General features: G+C 37.4%; 2 protein-coding genes and 1 long non-coding RNA gene across 3 annotated transcripts; 1 reads left to right on the top strand and 2 right to left on the bottom strand.

Moving 5' to 3' along the window:
* Nucleotides 1-968: 968 nt before the first annotated feature.
* Nucleotides 969-2,020, top strand: LOC119777748 (putative nuclease HARBI1). Its single transcript, XM_038276747.1, has 4 exons — nt 969-1,182; nt 1,248-1,567; nt 1,678-1,886; nt 1,990-2,020. Exons 1-4 carry the CDS (start codon nt 969-971, stop codon nt 2,018-2,020), a joined length of 774 nt encoding a protein of 257 aa, XP_038132675.1.
* A 2,154-nt stretch (nt 2,021-4,174) lies between these two features.
* Nucleotides 4,175-7,222, bottom strand: LOC119777764. Its single transcript, XM_038276770.1, has 4 exons — nt 6,503-7,222; nt 6,203-6,349; nt 4,650-4,751; nt 4,175-4,553 (listed from the first exon to the last, which is right to left on the bottom strand). Exons 1-4 carry the CDS (start codon nt 7,082-7,084, stop codon nt 4,245-4,247), a joined length of 1,140 nt encoding a protein of 379 aa, XP_038132698.1. The 5' UTR covers nt 7,085-7,222; the 3' UTR covers nt 4,175-4,244.
* A 30-nt stretch (nt 7,223-7,252) lies between these two features.
* LOC119777763 lies at nt 7,253-14,640 on the bottom strand. The gene is made up of 5 exons (XR_005279960.1): nt 14,319-14,640; nt 11,245-11,294; nt 10,705-10,887; nt 8,235-8,476; nt 7,253-7,558 (listed from the first exon to the last, which is right to left on the bottom strand). It is a non-coding gene; the product is annotated as an uncharacterized LOC119777763 (long non-coding RNA).
* Nucleotides 14,641-15,464: the final 824 nt, after the last annotated feature.

The raw sequence follows: 15,464 nt of genomic DNA, 5'->3' as shown, positions 1-15,464 counted from the left end.
TCATCTAATCCTGTTCTCAACCTTCATCTCTCTATCCAGACCAGGCCGATGTACTGCCGGATCAACCTGAATGTTCCTGTTCTTCCATTATTCTTTAACAATCATGACACCAGACCAGACTTTCTGTCATGATGGGTTCACTGAAAGCGACCCAAGAATGCAGAACACCACTGACGGACACAAGGATGAAAGTTTAACAGTTTTATTAATGCACAAGCACACTGAATATACGGGTTCTGGTTCGGGGCCTGGATTCTGGTTCACCGGAGTCTGCGTGAGAGACAGTTCAGTTAGCGTTGCCAACAGAGGTTTGATTTCCAGACGTTCACAGATTGTACCTTGAGGGTTCTTGAGGTTAGCTTTGGGAGAGTCACTGTTGGTTCTGGAGAAGAGTTCATCAGCAGAGTCCGTTAGCTGCTTCAGCGTCTCACGTCTAATTAGAACAGACCTTGGCTTTGGGTTTCCCAGCTCTAGTCCAGAGCTGCTTGGAGGTTCTCTGTGAATCTTTAGGTTTGGCTCAGAGGGTCGGCTCGGCAGGTTAGCTCTTCCAGAGCTTTCACAGAGGAGGCACAGGTTTCCTGGAAAACAGACACAGGGGTTAGAATCCTAGCTGGATTCAAAGTCCTCGAATTACTCTGAGGATCTAGGCTTAAGCGCTGACCAACTGGAACAACACTGCGGCGTTGAGGCAAGGTCTGAAGACAGCTTAAGTAGTGGATCCTCTGATGATCTTGACGAGCTGCAGCTGTGCAGGAGGCTCCCTCAGGATCCACGGCGGACTCTGCTGGAGAAAGGTGGAATTTCTCCAGCTCCCAACACTTTCGGCTGAGCAGAGTCTCTGGTGGTGCTGCTGGACCTTCTCTGCCAGGAAAGAAGACACGGATGGGGGGGCCACAATAGAGACCTTGGTCTTCCTCTTCTGGCTAGCGAGTGGGGCATCCTACAGAGTGGTGGCTAGGGTGTTCGGGATGCCTCGCTCCACAGTTCACCGCATCGTCCATCGGGTTACTGAGGAGGTGGTGGCCATCCGCCACCGAGTCATCTGCCTCCCGAAAACTGCAGAAGACCTGGCAGCAGTAACCCAGGGGTTTGAAGGTCTGGCCGGACACAGAGCTTTTCTCAAAGCTGCTGGAGCGATCGACGGCTGCCATGTGAGGATCAAGCCTCCAAGCGGTCCTGATGGTCAATGCTATCGGAACAGGAAACTGTTCTCCTCCATCATTTTACAGGCAGTTTGTGACCATCAGGGCCGCTTCATCGACACGTACGTGGGCTGGCCGGGGTCGGTGACTCCAGAGTGCTCCGGAACAGCGCACTGTACAGGCAGGCCATCTACCCTCCTCCGGGCCACTTCATCTTGGCAGATGGTGGTTACCCGTGTCTCCAACACCCACTCCCCCTCATCACTCCCTTCAAGCGGCCGGTACAAGGTGTGGGAGCCCTGCGCTTTAACAGCCATCATTCCAGGGCACGCTCCATCATAGAGCGTGCCTTTGGGATGATGAAGACGAGGTTCAGGGCCATCTTCCTCCAAGCGCTGGAGGTGCACCACACCTTTGTGCCTCAGGTATGTTACTAAATGAGAGAATTATTGCTTATAGATAAATGATAAAAAGCTTTAATTTAATTTCTTCAAATATACTATAAAATGTTTTTGTCTTTTTTTTTTTTCTACAGGTCATAACGGCATGTGCTGTCCTGCACAACATCTGCCTGGGAGCTGGTGACATCATGGCCCCAGAGGATGAAGAGCAGGACGACATGCCAGAGGATGAGGAGGGGAGAAGGTGTTGGAGGCAGTCAGTGGTGCTCACTGGCAGAACCAGCTGTCTGCCGAGGTGTCTGCCCTGGAGGAGGGTCTACCCAACCACGATTACATTTAGATGGCAAGTAGAATCACATTTTAGCTGTTCTCATTTCAGGGTTATTAAAACAGCTGTAGTAAAGTCATTTTCTGCGTCTTCTTAAACATTTTTAATAACATGGCAGCCGTCGATTGGGTCAGCCCTTCAAACCCTGATGGACGATGTGGTGAACAGTGGAGAGAGGCAACCCCCCCACCCCCCAGATGATGTCCCACTCGCAGTCAGAACACTCCAAGGTCATCTGTGTGGCACCGCATCCAGTCCAGCAGCACCACCAGGGACTCCTGCTCAGTCGAAATTGTATATATATGTTCTTTTACATCTTCTGTAAATAGTAGTTCAAATTGACTGTAAATAGTTAAAATATTTTTAATAGTTTGTTTATAATTGCATCTCAAAAAATAAATTGATGTTGTCACTGAGAAGTTGTTCTACGTTTACTTAAATTGTCAAGAAGTGATGAAACAGATGATGTAAAAAGGTTAAAAGACTAAGAACACACCGACAATAACTTTGATAAACAATTTAATAATTTAATTTAATAACAGCAACACATAACTTGAACTTGTAAACACAGCAACAACCAAAAAAAAAGAACACACCAACAAAAATTAACTTCTGTCCACCATCCTCTCAATAAATTAAACAATCTGTCCATCCTTTCCCGGCTCTCTCTTTCTCTTCTCTCCTCCGCCTCCCTCTGCCATCTCATATCCTCCCTGATCAATTCAAGCAACTCGTCACTCCTTCTTCTTCTCTTCATCCTTTCCCTCCTCTCTCCTGGCCTCTCATCATCACTCTCTTCCTCGTCATCGCCCTGATGCTGCTCAGCCTCTGCAGCACCTGGCCCTGGTGTGTCCTCAGGGATGGAGACAATTAGGACAGGTGGGGCAACAGAGGGCCTCTGTCCTAATACCTCATCCATGAGGACAAACCAGGGCCAGGTGGCAGCAGTAGGCTTACCACTGACACCCTGCCCTGTCCCTGGATCTTTGCATTCCTACACTCAGAAAATTTTGACCATTGTCTACTTAAAAAAATTAAGGCAACAAAGTGACACTTAATATAATTGAATAGATTTTAATTACTTCAACTTTGATTAAAAACCATTGATTTAATTAAACAAATTTAAACAAAAATTTTAAATACAAAATAATGAAATCATTGGTTGAAATACTTTGGATTTACTTATAATATGGCAAATGTTGAGTAAATCCAAATCAACTATACAGGGAAAATTGATTAATATTTACTATGTATCCGAAAGAAAGTGATTTAGATATACCAAATATTTGTGAAAAAGTGATTTAGATTTACTAATTTATTATGTGGAATTAAATAATATTTAATAATTATGTGGATGAAATAGATTTCCATTTACTAAATATCTGGATAATATTGATTTATATTTAATAATTATATGCGTTAAAATGATTCTATCTCTCTAAATATCTGGATACAAATGATTTAGATTAAATAAATAAAATAAGCTACATCAACTCATAACCTGGAACAATGTTACTTAATTCAACACATTTAAACTGAAATTGTTATTTATTTTTACATAACTTAATTGTTCAAATGAACTTATAATTGGTACCACATTACTTAAAATCTATTTAATGTTATTGATTGTCACTTTGTTGCCATATATTTTTTATGTAGAATCTACTCAATATAATGTGTTCTTTGCAAGAATTTACAGAAGGGCAGTTAACAAATGACCACATTTAGAACAACAGCAGGTAAACATTTATTTGTGCAACTTCGTTTACACATATATTCTGAAAATTTTTCGTGTAAAAGGCCAAAATACAAAGAAATCCTGGTGTACACAACAGAATTACAACAAGCCCCTCAAATGAGTATGGCAAAATATATTTAACAAAGGCACTTGCTATTTGAGGCAGGCCAATTGAACAGGTAGGCTCCTCAGATCAGTGTCAGATCAGTACAGCTTGTGCTCACAATTACCAGGGTCACAAAACAGAGGTAAAGACCCAGCAGAATACTGTCTATCTTCATAATATAGCTGTGGATTGCTGTTGCAAGAACAAACAGAAGAATTATGAAAAACAAGAGGAGTGTCTTTTTTTGCCTCTGTGAAAGTGGATTGTGTCACTGGCATCCATGTCCTAAGGTGGGGGCAAAGTGTTCATAGTCCATCTAGAAACTCTGTGTTATCAAGACACAACTGTCACTGTCCTAGTTATAGTGCAGCATTATCATTTACTTGTTACTTCTGGAACACCAAGCTACAAAAAACATCATCCCCTTCAGATGAGTATGGATAACATTATTTTTTAACAAAACTTGAACACTTAAATCACTTGAACACACAGAATAACTGAGCACACCAGTGTATTTAGGCTCCCTTTCTTAAGCCAGTAGCTTGCTCTTGAGGCTGTTCACTTTTGGAGAAAGCTTTGAACAGTCCAGCTCCAGGAAGAGTTTCTGAAAGGCTTCGAAAGTGTACCTGAGCTCCTTGGGATAAGCAAGATTCACTGCATACGTCAAACCAACAAGCATGGCACAAGCTCTTGGAAAGTTACCCAGAGCGGTCAGAACCTTTGTACCATCTATCACGATTCCGATGTCCTCTGTACCCTCTGACAGATTACTCTGGATGCTGTAAATTTTCATCCTTTGTACAGCAAGGTCCTGTGCCACACTGTCTTCATCTGCATCCTAAAATAATGAGAACATTTTGTATTTTAGACTGTGCAGCTAAAGGAGATGGTCCTTAATAAATAGAGATTGAAAGAGTTATGCATTTCAACTTACATCATACTCTTTAAAGAGCTGATCGGCAGATTCCCCAAGGTACAACATCAGACACCGGATGACAATGTCTCTGGTTATGTTGATGTTAGGATTGCTAGGAGCCTGAAATGAAAACGAAAAACACATAAATTAATATTACTCAAGGTCAAGGTGCAGTTTTTAACAATAAGGGCCGGATCTATCAAAGGTTTGCGTGTATAAAAACGTGAGCTATTTCACTGCGCACGCTAAAAAATGTACAAACTGATCTATCAACAGCGTGCTAAAAGGATTTGGTCTTTAAAACGTCCTAAATAGCGCCTCTTATCCATTTAGTACTTTTTCTGCTATGAATATGCAATATGGGGCGTTTACACGCAAAAGTGTGTCTTGTGGGAGGAGAACATGTAAATATATTAATTTAGCACTCGCAAAGTGATTTATCTAACCTGAAAGCAATTTTGCTAACGGTATCTGACTCTATATTTAACACGTTTCAAAAGAAGGTGCAAATGGTCTGTATGCGTAATTGCGCACACATGGCAGCAGTTATTGTCGCAAGAAGGAGACATCGAAATTAAAGCAAGGAGACGCAGAGAACGCATTTTTTCACTCCGTGTGATTATTTTTGGAATGACTGAGGAAACGATCATCAAAACATATCGTTTATCCAGCATTGCCATTTTGGAGCTGTTGGGGGAACTCCGAATGGATTTGGAGCCAGGCACAAGGAGGACCCACGCAATACCAGATATCACAAAACTCCTTGCAACATTGCACTTTTTTGCATCTGGGTCATTCCAGCGTACGGTTGCAGCGAGAGCTGGGATCTCCCAATCTAGTTTTTCAGAAGTGCTGTCCGACGTTCTAAATGCCATGTCGCCCTGACGCCCTACCGGAGAACCCTGACCTCCCCCCTGCGCCTGTGGAGCAACATGCCAATGCAGTCATCTTATCCACAGTCACTTCTTGTGAGCCATTTGGTAAATGCATTTTTCTACAGGCCAATACAAAACACCTGTTTTTTTTTTTTGTTTTTTTTTACTGCAGTGAAGTAGAAATTCAGCCACATACCACCTTAGGGAATAAAGGTTGCCAAAGTTGTTTTTATATATATATATATAATATATATATATATATATATTATATATATATATATATATATATATATATATATATATATATATATATATATATATATATATATATATATATATATATATGGGTTCCGCTGGTCGTACCCTCAAATTTACAGTAGAAGAAAAGAAGCAATATTGTTATAACTCCATTTTAACATTTAAGCTGCTAGAAAATAGGAGTGAGTGGCAGCTGGTGCCTAAAGAGTCAGACATTTACATTTATCCAGAATGTATCAGGTAAGAGCAGAGTAATGTAAAACATATATAGAACACATTATTTATAATCTATGTATTAAAATGAAAACATTTTGCCTGAGCTATGGTCATATTTTTGAGAATGTGTGATAAACATTGTCCATTTCGGTAGCCATACAAACTGCTGTAAGATATGCACTTATTGCACTAAAAAACATAATATGGCCAAACTTAGGATACCTTCAGTAGGATAGTCTGCAACCTTAATCCCATGGTCCCACCCTTTGAGTGGAAGAGGTTCAGAAGCCTGGGAGAGTATTCATCCAGCTTGGACATGAACTTCGATTCCAGGTGCACCGTTGTAATTCTGTGAAACTCATCCTCGATCTAAAAGACAAATTATGTAACCTGTAAACTATATTTGAAAATATGTGAAACATAATTTATGAAATGACAGTCACTTAACACATTTTGTATAAAATAGCTATCCCCTCAAAATTGCAAAGGAATGCTTCTGATTGCAATACACTTGTAACTCACATTAGATGCCTCGAATAGAGCTGGCCATCTGGCTTTGATGTCCTCTATGGCAGGTGATTGGTTAACGATATCATTTCTTCGGTGTGCAAATGTTTTGGCCATCTTTTCTTTGATCAATTTGTTGTTGTCTCTTTTCCTTACTTCAGTCAGCAACTGTATCCTTTCCTGTTCTTGACTTTCCTCATCCTCTCCTGCTGGGTAAGGTGGGAGGTAGTTTACTTCTGCTTTTCGAGGCTTTTTCACATTCTTTGCAGATTTTTGGTCCCCAGGGCTCTTGCGTTTGAAGGCATTGCACATCACCTCAGGAACTCCGTAACCTCTGAGTTTGGTACGATAATTTGCCATCTTGTATTTGAGGCGTTGTTGCCAGCCATAGTAGCCTGAGAAGGAGCCAGGTTCCTTCAGACAAGGATATTTATTGACAAGTGCCTCAGCAACATCACATATCTGTGCACTTGATGGATAAGCTGTATACATATATATAGTTTCAGCCAGCTTCTCCAATATGTCTGCTTTGACCTTTGAGGCAGTCAGAAGTGTTCCATTCTTTCTGTGGTCTTCATCGGCTCTTTCAAGGCACATCTCAGTCTCATATGCAAACTGTGGAATGGGAAACTGCTTTGGCCATTGCTGACATCGTTCAGTGGTGCTTCTCTGTCTAGGCAGGATAATAGTGTCCGTTGAAGATGATGTTCCAGCAGATGACTCTGTATTTGATGCAGAAGACTCTGCATCAAATACAGAGTCACAGTCTGTTGACTGTTGACCAAAAGAAATGTCCAAACTTCCTTCAACTTGCTGCAAGTTAAGAATAATCGGGGCAGCATAGATAACCTTTACCGTGTCTTTGTGTTTAATTTGGTCAGTTTTATGCAGTGTAAAGTAATCTTCAAATTCTGAGTCCAAATACTGAAGACTGAACTCCTCAGAAATTCCAAATTTCTCTTTCACAATAGTTTGCAGCTCCTCCACAGTCGGTGGGATTCCTGATTGAAGGACCAACTTCTCAATTCGGTCGCCAATGATTACTCGCAATTTTTCCTCCATCTCTCCGGCCTGATAAGAATATCCACAGACAGAAGCAGACAGTTAGACTACACATACAGTAAATACTACAATGAAGAGCCTAGACGTGCCACCAGAAAAAAAAGAAACAAAACAAACTCAGAGACTATTAATGACAACTGAAATACACTTGAATTTTCAACTAAATATTCTATTTCCTTATTCTGTCATCACATGATAAATCACTAAAATTAAAAATCAATGGAACTCTGATAATTTTTTGTGTGTTGCCATGTATGTAATTAGTTATGTGTCTAATGTTGATTAATGCTGCTATCATACTGTATGTGTTAGACCACTTTCAGTTTTATGAATTAAAAGTTGAAAAAAATATACAAAATCTTTTAAAAAGTATTTTTGCATTTCATTTTAACACTATAAACTATTCAAATATGACAATAAATAATTATTATATTCCCAATTCATTTAACTTTAAAATTAATAATCAATTTATATGGGTTTTTTAAAGTTATATTTTAGATATGGACACCAAACAAGTTAAAAATTATTATTATTATTACCTGAATGATGAAATCACAACAATATATATGTAAGCCATAATTATAACTATCATATAATTACTCAAAAGAAATTAAAATTCCAGTTGCATGAACCAGAATACAGATAACATTATGTATGTACAGATGTAAGGTTCAATATAATTTACCTAAAACGGACAACAGATGTGACGTTTGAGTGTAACCAAGCATTTTCCTCCCACACTGTACGCAGCCAAGGGGTAGACATCACCAAGTTTCTGCTGCTCCCAAAGTGCCATTTTCCCAGTGTCCTCCAACTGAAAAGACCTTAGATGCTCTTCATACCAGGCAGCCAGTAACTTTACAATGAAGTGTACACAGTTGTCCAAAATAGCAATCTGAATAATCTCAGCAAAATCAGGAAGTCCACCTGTAGAGCCATAGGACAGGATCATCCCAACATTGTACCTTGTTCCATAACAGGTGACAGTCTTGGCTAACAGCACAACAGACAGAAGTGGTGATGTTTCTCTTAAGAGTCCCTGTATGTCTGGATGCAGCACATTTAAAGGCACCTCAGATATTTTAGTAACACACAGTGCCTGCTTTCCACCATCTGTTTGCAAGTGATATGCCATCATCATCTGGTGTCGTGTCGAAAGGGTCAACAAGACATTCCTGAAATTGTTAGTGTGCCTCGCAACCTTCTTAAAAAAGCTGTGTTTTGCTTCGAAGCGCATTGTCCACACACCAACCAGAGGTCCATATTCTTCAATCAATGTGGGGTAGTGCTCCAAAAAATGGTGTTTTGGTGTCAGTGTCTCTTCTGGAAAAACTGCCAAAAGTCTGTCACGATGTTCAGATATTTTAGAGTCAAGATATGCAATAGTTTCAAGTGTATGAACAGGAGCAACCACCAGTTCAACTATGTCTTTTAAAGTCAGAAGAACCTGCCAAGCACAATCACCCTCAGGTATCAGTGAACCAACAATGAGTGGCAACAAACGTATTAGGGCCCAGTTTTCATGAGCATTTCCCCCTATAGATTTGCGAGTGATGTAATTTTGAGGGATTTCCTGAGGGCTATTGGTTTTGTCTGAGCCCTTATAGGGGAAACATTTAATTAACTCATTAAGTTGAGTTAAATTAAAGTATTTTTTTCTAGTGAAAACCTGAATACACAATGCTAGTTCCCTTGGAACAATCCCTTCAAAAACATCATGAAGTACATCTGGTGGGTATCCAGAGACAAAGTGAAAGTGAGTCAGTTTGTCGGTCAATGGACACGACCGCTTTACACCAAAGAAATGTGTTAAACTGGGATTTTCTTTAACAGTGTGTACATGCAAACTATGGTCCTCCTTTGTACGGGGTGGAAATGCTCCACCTCGCACTTCATGTGTCTGGTACTTGGAAGAATGTCCAAGACAAAACCTACACGTGTATGGCCCTGTGAAACTTTCAACTAGTCCACTGATTGAATGTGCCCCGAGATTATCAGCTGAAACACAGTGTACTGTCCCTTTAATACTTTTTCCAGCACTGGGAATGAAAACTCCTTCTTTTTCTAGAGTGACAAGATCTTTTAATAGTGGTTCCAAAACTACTTTGTATTCAAACTCTTTGACATCAACAGCTTTGCAAAGTAAAGCTAGGTGTATTGACGTTAATTCAGATTGCAATTCAATTGGCAAATTTGCCAAAATCCAATAAATGGCTGTAATTTTATGTTTTTTCCTTGAGGTCCCTAGAGGGTTACACACCTCAAAATCATCTACATAAAGGATTATTGAGAGTCGTGTTTCTTCTCCAGCATAAAAATCATTTTGTCTGTAAAATTTGCCATCAAAAATTGACTTAATATATCCAGTGCTGTTTGAACACCTGGATATAATTCCGTCTGCAACGTCTTTATTCTTTACAATTTCCTGCAGAGTTTTGAGAATGGGCACATACTGAAAGGTCTTGTTCTTTTGAAAATCCAGAATATATTCAACAGGGTCAACACACTGGAAATGCTCTTTAAAATATCTTCTTCTCTTAAAAGCTGTGCTAAGAGGACCACCTGCCGCTAGTGCTGTACTAATGGGATGGAAGTTGCACAGTTGTTCTGCCAAGTCACATATGAATGCCTGGTCTACAGTGCATTTATTTGATCTAAATGTTGAATCGAGTGTATTTCTTACAACGGCAACAGATGCTGCAGATGAAATGAAGTGAAGGTCTTCAACCAAGGCATCAATGCACCTCACAGATGCATTGCATATACTTTCTAGCTTCAGCAGAAGCAAAGCAATTCTTTTCAGAACTAGGTATGATGCACATTCGGGATCACCATCTAGACTAGTTCCCTCATCAGCACTGGCTTCTGGTAAATCAGAGAGGTCAGCTGTCTGATCATAGTGTCTTTCATACACAGCTTGCTTAAAATCACTCAAAGAATAGGGTTGGTGTCTTCTGCTTTTGTGTTTTAGAAATGTATTGTAAATATTTGTCCGAAAACTGCACCCTTCAAATACACAAAAGACAGTTTCATGGCCTTTCAGATGATTTCCAATATGTTGAAAGAAATCCTTCTCAGTAGAACAACTAGCATCACAAACTAAACACTTGAAAGTGGAGATATATGGCTGTAGACTTTCCTTAGAGGTATGGTACCTGGACAAATGTGTGCGAAGAGCACTCTGCGTTTTGAATGTGCAAGGGCAACCACTATAGGGACATGGCTGAGATTGCCCGTGACCAAATGTTGTGTGCTCTAGTCTGTAATGCTTTAGTAGGTTCCCTTTTGTAGCAGACAAAGACTTGCAGATCTTACACTGCCATCCCATCAGCAAAAACCTAAAGTAATAAGAAAAAAAGGAACTATTAACTTGTATACAGTAACTGTATAAAGAGTAACCTACTTCAATAATAGTGCTAATAATTATATGGGTATATGGTATTATAGAAATACTGCATATCTAAGAAAAATATTCTCTATATTTTATGCTGCTTTCATTTCAAATTCAAGTTTTAACTTCGGGTTAAACTGTATCAAATTTGCGTAGCCAGCAAAAGTTGATAAAAACATGATTTTTATATAAGTTATCAACATTGTGTTGCAAAACAGAGAATGAACCTTTACACAATATACTGTATGTGAAGTAGTTCTGTAGAGTAGTATAACAGCATGTATTTAGTAAGTGCAATACATACCTGCGGTCTTTAAGTGTTGACAGATAAGTGTTGGTAGATTCTTTATACACCTAGAAAAAATGCATAGCTTTAATTCATTTGGATGAAATAATATTTTAAGCACAAACTCAGAAGAAGGAATATATGAAATTCAGCCAAACAAGCAACAAAAGTTTACACTTGCTTTTGTACGTACAGTTAGATCCATAATTATTAGATTAACAGACTTGACTGTGATAGACTGTCTCACAGTCATATACACAACAAGATCATTTGTTACATATACATACACATATATATACACACATACATACATATATACACATACATATATATATATACATACATATATATATATACAAACATACATACATACATATATATATACATACATACATATATACATACATACATACATACAAATATACATACATATAAATATATAAACATATATATAAATATATATACATATACATACATATAAATATATAAACATATATATAAATATATATACATATACATACATATAAATATATATACATATATATATATATGTACATACATTTACATATACATATACATATATATATATATATATATATATATATATATATATACACAGGGCCGGCGATTGCTATAGGCGAGCTAGGCAATTGCCTAGGGCGACAAATGTGTTGGGGGCGCCCTCTATACTTAGCGTCGCCCTTAGGCTTACTTCCCATTAATCATAGAATTAGAAAAAAAAGCGAATTAAACCGGTTATGAAGCGTCCGTCAGTTTGACTTAACCTTACGTATATATAAATAGCAAAATATGAACAAATAAATATACCACCGTTTTTTTATTTATTTTTTCACATTTAAGAGAAAATCGGAAAAGATTCTGATCACTTTTCAAGCGCCCTCCAACCCGGAAGTCGTGACGTCAATCACTGCAGCATGTACACCAATATTTTGGAATGAAATTGTAAGCAAACAGATATTAAAAGTAAAACTAGTGAAGTCTGGCAGTTAACTTAGCTCGCGACTCGAGGATGGCTGAACGGAAAAGACTCCTCCTCCTCCTCCTGCTGCTGCCGCCGCAGTCGGGCCCATCTTAATCATCCACTCAGAGTACCACTGGTAAGCGCACACAGACTTTGTAGCTTGTCCGGTCAGTTAAAAATATTCATTGTGAAATCCGTGTTGTAATCGGAAGCATACAAGCTAGTTAGCTTGAAAAGTAAATTCGTTTCAGACGTGCTGCGTGATGATGTGTTCAGATTAGCTCAGTAAAACGACAATTAGGTTATCATGATGCCTTCAAGTGTAACGTAAAGAAAACGGGAAATTTTGTTTTTGGCGAGAAACATGAGTAATACAGTTGTATATTGCTCTATATATAATTAAACTACTGATGCCAACATTTATTAAAAATTACATTTAATTTAAAATACAATTATTTATTTGTTAAATATTTTCCTAATCACTAAAAACATGATGAAAAGTGACAGTAGACAATACATTAACCAACAATTGTGAAAATATATTCTAGTTAGTTTTATGTCATTTCGAAGTGGCCTATTACATTAGCCATGTTTATTGAAGGCTAGAAACGTTTTTGTTATGCTCACTTGTTAAGCAATAGAAGCAATACCAGTTCTGTTAAAAAAATTTTGTTGCATCGTCTTTCCACCAAATAACAGAAAAGTATCGATAGTGGTATTGATAAAGACTCGGATCGATAAGGAGTATCGATAAAGGTATCGATATCAATAAATATTAACGATCCCCATCCCTAATGTTGACATCATTTTTTTCTCAGTATATATGCAGCAGAATTATGTGCTATATTATTAGCTTGAGAATGGGTAGAAGATACTAATATAAATAAAATATTTTGTAGTGATTATCTGCATTGAGTATTCAAAAGGGATGTACAAATAATCATCAAAATATATGAAGTTATGGCTGTTCATCATAGAATATGTGAACAAAAAAAAAACAACAACTTCAAACTTTTAATTTTGTAATGGTATTCATAAAAGCACTTTTGTTTGTAGAGGGTTAATCCTTTCTTTAATCACTAATCAATGTCAGAAATCAGGGTAAATATAGCTGATATATTTTATTTAGAGGAAAATTTTGTTTATCTCATTTCTATTTATGTTCAAATGATTTAATTGAACTGGAACAGAAATTTTAATTTAATGTTTATCAATTACTTTTTTATGTAGTCCTTGGTTGAAGAATTTCTTAAATTTATTATTTTTTATTGTTATTTGGTAATTTCTGAAATTGATGTATTTAATATTTCTTTAATGTGTGTTAAATTTGTTAATTGTCTGAAATAAATTCATTCAATGATTCAATCCAGTTTTTTAGTTATACTTTACAGTGTCCTTACAGATGGTTAAAAGTGTTTTTGCACAGTCCTAACTTTGAGTGTGTAATAAATTATTTAAAATAATAAAAAAGAAAAGGTACTGAAACCTATTCTGGTATTTGTCTATGCATCACTCCATGCTAAGTTACAGTTTTTTCTGAATGCTTAATGCAAAACTCAATCTTGCCTAGGGCAACCAAAGGGCTAGAACCGGCCCTGTATATACATACATATACATACGTATTTTTTTTATGGCGAGTTGAATTTTCCATGCCATGAATAAAAATCCATGCTAGATAAATTATCACCGAAATATGCATAGACCATGCAAATAGGAGGGCAAGTAGGAAAGTGCAAAAAGTAACATTAGTTACAGTGCTCTACAACTTGATTCCAGAAACTTTTATTCAGGGGTGCAGAGTGTATTGTGCGACCGCAGTGAAGTTAGTTTCAAGTTGGATATTCGCGTTTGAAGAGATCAAAAACACGAACGTCGTTAGTGTAACACCTTGTCTTTGGCATTATATTTGAGTAATAAGTCGCGCTAGCTTAAACACATCTCTGCGCGCGCAATTTTTTAAGCTCCGACTGACTTTGAATCTGACTCCGACTGATAAAGGCTTAATTTACTGCCAGTAAACTTGTTAGGTAACTCGGGCTAAGGCAAAACAATGTTCAACTGCTGTAGCATCATAGATATAAAGCTTTGTGTTGTTATTAAAGCCTCTTACCTTGAGCAGATATCAGTTGATGGCGGGTGTGGCAGACATCAACTTGCGTATGGCGCAAATGCCTTCGGCGGAAGTGTACAGTGTTTAAAACTACAGAATTCCCATTATTAGAATTTATTAATTTTTCGACATTGTTGACTTTACTGACAAAATAGTATCAAATTCTACTCAGTGATTTCAGCTGATATTATTCAAACAAAAATTAGTAAAATGCAATTGATTAATACTTCAAATTTAATTCAAACATCATAACAATATACCAAACTGCAGACAGACAATTTTTTTATGTAACGGTTACTAGTATTTATTTTGTAAATATTAATTTAGCTTAGTCCCACTTTTTTGAGTGTATAGTAGAGGAAAACAATTTTTGTCAACAGATGCAATTTTCTGTAGTGTTTCTTTAAAGCTAGAAAAAAGGAGTGTTTCATGATTTGGATAGATTAATGACATTCTACAGAAAAAGAGACGACTTTGGAATAATAACTTTGAGATGACTTTTTTCAAGCTAATTTAAAGTGTAAATGAACCTGAATATAATATATGTAAGATGTCATTTCCCTACACATTTACACACACATCTATCTATGTGTGTGTATATATATATATATATATATATATATATATATATATATATATATATATATATATATATATATATATATATATATATATATATATATATACATATATATATATATATATATATGTGTGTGTGTGTGTGTGTGTGTATTTCATTACATTATCCAAACCTGAACATACTTTGTATTTTTTTTTTAGGTTGTCCCACTTTTTTTTGGCCTGTTGTGGCTCAACTTTTCCCTCCAGGCCCATTTTCTGCAGGATTGTTCTAAACAAGAGAAATGAGAAGAGATAAACACACTAGGATCACTTCTATCACAAATATAAGATTGATCAAAAGTGGCATCTGGGCATCATATCATGTGATCAAAAGATTATATTTGTACGTTGGTGTTTGAACAGGACTTCTTTTATCTTGTGTGACTTTTACATAGAAATGCAACATGTAGATGGAATTATGCCTCAACTCTTATCTCCAACCGACTGCTGCAGTATTTTTGGCGCCGGTAAAAAGGTGGTAGTTTTGCCCACAGAGTTTGATCAACTCCTCTGTCTGCTCCCTGC

Source organism: Cyprinodon tularosa, unplaced genomic scaffold (genome assembly GCF_016077235.1).
Source record: "Cyprinodon tularosa strain WSP-4 unplaced genomic scaffold, ASM1607723v1 ctg127, whole genome shotgun sequence".
In the NCBI taxonomy this organism is placed as follows: domain Eukaryota; kingdom Metazoa; phylum Chordata; class Actinopteri; order Cyprinodontiformes; family Cyprinodontidae; genus Cyprinodon; species Cyprinodon tularosa.
Note: the sequence above shows the minus strand (reverse complement) of the source record. Positions and strands in the feature narration are given on the sequence as shown.

Excerpts from the sequence above, each read along its gene's own strand:
- LOC119777748 (XM_038276747.1), top strand. The coding sequence starts at position 969 with ATGCCTCGCTCCACAGTTCACCGCATCGTCCATCGGGTTACTGAGGAG. Across the intron at positions 1,568-1,677 it reads ACCACACCTTTGTGCCTCAG|GTCATAACGGCATGTGCTGT; the intron begins GTATGTTACTAA and ends TTTTTTCTACAG. Across the intron at positions 1,887-1,989 it reads ACCACGATTACATTTAGATG|CCGTCGATTGGGTCAGCCCT; the intron begins GCAAGTAGAATC and ends ATAACATGGCAG.
- LOC119777764 (XM_038276770.1), bottom strand. The coding sequence starts at position 7,084 with ATGTGCCTTGAAAGAGCCGATGAAGACCACAGAAAGAATGGAACACTT. Across the intron at positions 6,350-6,502 it reads CTCTATTCGAGGCATCTAAT|ATCGAGGATGAGTTTCACAG; the intron begins GTGAGTTACAAG and ends TTTGTCTTTTAG. Across the intron at positions 4,554-4,649 it reads AGCTCTTTAAAGAGTATGAT|GATGCAGATGAAGACAGTGT; the intron begins GTAAGTTGAAAT and ends TCATTATTTTAG.